Source organism: Chrysochloris asiatica, unplaced genomic scaffold (genome assembly GCF_000296735.1).
Source record: "Chrysochloris asiatica unplaced genomic scaffold, ChrAsi1.0 scaffold00176, whole genome shotgun sequence".
Taxonomy (NCBI): domain Eukaryota; kingdom Metazoa; phylum Chordata; class Mammalia; order Afrosoricida; family Chrysochloridae; genus Chrysochloris; species Chrysochloris asiatica.
This window is the reverse complement of record NW_006408694.1, coordinates 238,411-241,706: the sequence shown is the minus strand read 5'-3', so window position 1 is coordinate 241,706 and position 3,296 is coordinate 238,411. Positions and strand designations below refer to the sequence as shown.

At 40.2% G+C, this 3,296-nt stretch overlaps 1 protein-coding gene across 1 annotated transcript in view; it reads right to left on the bottom strand.

Moving 5' to 3' along the window:
• Positions 1–685: 685 nt before the first annotated feature.
• TMEM68 (transmembrane protein 68) overlaps positions 686–3,296 on the bottom strand; it is a 52,519-nt gene continuing 49,908 nt past the window's right edge. The window contains exon 6 of the mRNA XM_006871846.1: positions 686–790. Coding sequence (XP_006871908.1) covers positions 686–790 — 105 coding nt within the window. The remainder of the gene's footprint in view (positions 791–3,296) is intronic.

The following is a 3,296-nucleotide window of genomic DNA, read 5'->3' as shown; positions in this document are numbered from 1 at the left end:
ATCTCTTTGTGTTTGGCAACTGAATTCCATACTTGAATGAATAATTTAAACACTCCAAGGATAGAAAAATATATATACATATATATGTGTGGGTGTATAAATTTGTAAAAGACCTTGGTATTTTAAATTAATCGATTTTAATATAATTTCATTCTAGTTATCTACTGCAGAAAATATAAAGAACTTTAAAATAATATTCCTCACCATAGAATTACCATAATAAGCAACTTGTTCCGGTAAAAAAGTACTAAAATGACTTGGCTGAGGTGATGAAAGGCAGATAAAAGAGCATTGTTTTATTAACTTAGGTGTCTATACACTGGGTTACATCATTTCTCACAATTAGCTCACTGCAACAAATATAAAAATTAGATGCAGTATTCAGGAATGTCTGTTTAACCTAAATTGTTGTTATTAATAAACTTAACTTTAAAAATCCATATGCTCTATCACTTATTAGGAATTTACAAATGAAATATGATCCATTTTCTGAATTATTAGACATGTAATGAGCTTTTTGACACAACTGATTGCAAAACAAAATTAACACAATATAATATTAAACTAAAAAGGTCACTGCAAGAGATGAACATGATTTTTATAAAATACTAACTATAGAAACTATGAAATTTGAAGATAGTACCACAGAACCAAACATATCAATATAAATGTATTGACTTGTGTTTTAGTCGACCTTTTGATGTTTACGGAAGCGTTCTAACAAAGCACTCATAATGTTTCCTGGTATTCTTTGGTGCCTATCGATCAAAGCTTGAACAGCAATCTTTGTCTATGGAGAAAACAAAAGAAAAGTAATTATTCTTTTAGTTCTCACTACAGAAGTCCTAAGGAGCTCTGGTAGCATAGTGGTTACAAATTGGGTTGTGAACCTCAGGGTCAGCAGTTCAAAACTACCAGCTGTTCTGCAGGAGAAAGATGAAGCTTTCTGCTCTTGTAAAGATTTACAGCCTCGGAAACCCTGTGCAGAGTTGCTATGAGTCGGAACCGACTCCACGGCACATAACAACAACAACAACAGAAGTCTTGGTGTGGCGCTGTGGGTTAATGCGCCAGACTGCAAAGTTGTTTGAATCGCAAGGTCAGCGGTTCAAGCTCACCAGACACTCCTTGGAAACCCTATACATGGTCACTATGGGTCGGAATCAACTCGACGGCACTTAACAATAACAACAGATTATTTATTTTGTAAAGATTTCTATACATTACTTTCAAGAAGTATTCCTCTCCTTAATTAAACACCTCCCTCCCTCCCCTCTGCCAAACTGAATGGAAATCCGTAACACTAGCTGTGAGATGGAATCTCCAGATAATGCAAATGGGTTATGTGACCAGCTGCTAATCAAAACGTTGGCAGTTAGAAATCACCTAGTAACATAGTGGGGTAAACATTGGGCTACTAACCCCAAGGTGAGCAGTTCAAAACCATCAGCTGTTACACGGAAGGAAGATGAGACTGACTGCTCCTGTAAAATTTACAAACTCAGAAATGCTATGAAGTAGTTCTACTCTGTACTACATGGGACTGTGAGTTGGAATTGACTCAGTAGCAAGGCTTAGAGGCACTTCAGGAAAGCCAGCTGCTTTACAGAAGAAAGATGTGGCAGTCTGCTTCGCAAAGAGTTACAGCCTTGGGAACCCTATAGGACAATTCTTCTGTGTTCTATAGGGTTACTATGAGTTAGAATTGACTTGATCGCAAAGGGTTTGGTTAGAGGCATTTCAGAAGAAAGTCCTAGCATTCTATTTCCAAAAAAATCAGTCACTGAAAATCTTATGTGGAGCACAGTTCTCTGCTGACACACATGGAATTACAACAAGTCAGAGTTCACTCAATTGGCAACTGGGTTTTCTCCCCCTCAAATTCCTTCAGTGTACCCACAGTGCATCATTCATACTGATTTTATTATGCCTTGAATTAGTCACTGCCCAACATGGATATTTTCCACACCAAACTGTAAGGTCCTGAAGACAGAAACATCTTGGGGAGGATCCAAGATGACAAATTAGACACATATACCATCCATACCCTCTACAACAAAGACCTGCGAAACCAAGTGAGACAGAAACTGATACCAGCTGTTAGGAAACCCAAAATTTCAAAGGAAAGGATGAAACTGTAGATTTAGGTAACAACTCAAAAGACTGAACATAAACAATGAACACAGATGCATACAGAGCAGTGACTTGCCAACCACCACAATGTGGCCATTTTGAATTACTGCAAGCAGTGTTCCAGTTGGGACAAAAACTAGTCAACTATTTCCGTTTGCCCAAGACTGCATTTGCATCCACAATAATCGGCAAACAGAGAGGTGTGATTCACCCCACTTATCTCATATAACCTCATGGTGACCAGGGATGAAGCCTGCCCCCAGCCCCTTTACTATTGCTTTGCTGATTGTTTTTTCTCTTCTTTTTTCTTCCCTTTTCCAACGCCACCCCTAATTTTTCTTTATTATTATCTCTTCCCTAGCCCTACTCCCCCTTATTTTGATCCTAAGTAGTAGGCACCCAGAGTCCTGGTGTGGCGCTGTGGGCTAATGCGTAGACTGCAAAGTCATTTGAACTGCAAGGTCAGTGGTTCAAGCTCACCAGCTGCTCCTTGGGAACTCTATACAGGGTCGCTATGTGTTGGAATCGACTCGATGGCACCTAACAACAGTGGGCCCCCCTTTCTGCTCTACCTCCATGGTCAGCAGCACCTGGATCCAACTCTCCCTAGCCTCAGTGCATTCTGCTGACACGTGAGTGCCACATTCCCCTGCAGTCATGTTTCCTGGCTTGCATTTTTGCCAATACTGTGCCTTTTCTCCCCTTTTTCTTTCTTCTTAATTCTTCTTTTTCACCTCCCTCTTGTTTTTTCGTTATTTGATATGCAGCGTGGGTCCCTTCCCCTCCCTTCAACCCTGCCTCTGTGGTTAGCAGCACCAATCCCTGCTCCTCCATGGATAGTGATGCATGCTCCCAAGGAGGCAGCTCCAAATCCCCACCATTGTCATGTTTGCACCAACACTATGCCACTTTTTCCTCCCTTCTATTTTTTTCTTCTTAGTTCTTCCCTCGACCCTCAATGTTTTTTTTTCTTTATTTTGTCCCCATTCTTTTTTTAATGTCATAGAATAGGTGCTTTGCTGCCTGCCACCTACACATCCAGAAGTAAGCTCCCCTGTCCTTCTATGCCCGGCAGTGTGTACTCCCACAGAGTGAACATCACATTCCCAATGCAGTTGCTTTTGGTAGGTAACACTTACATCAGCACTATTGTCTTTTTTTTT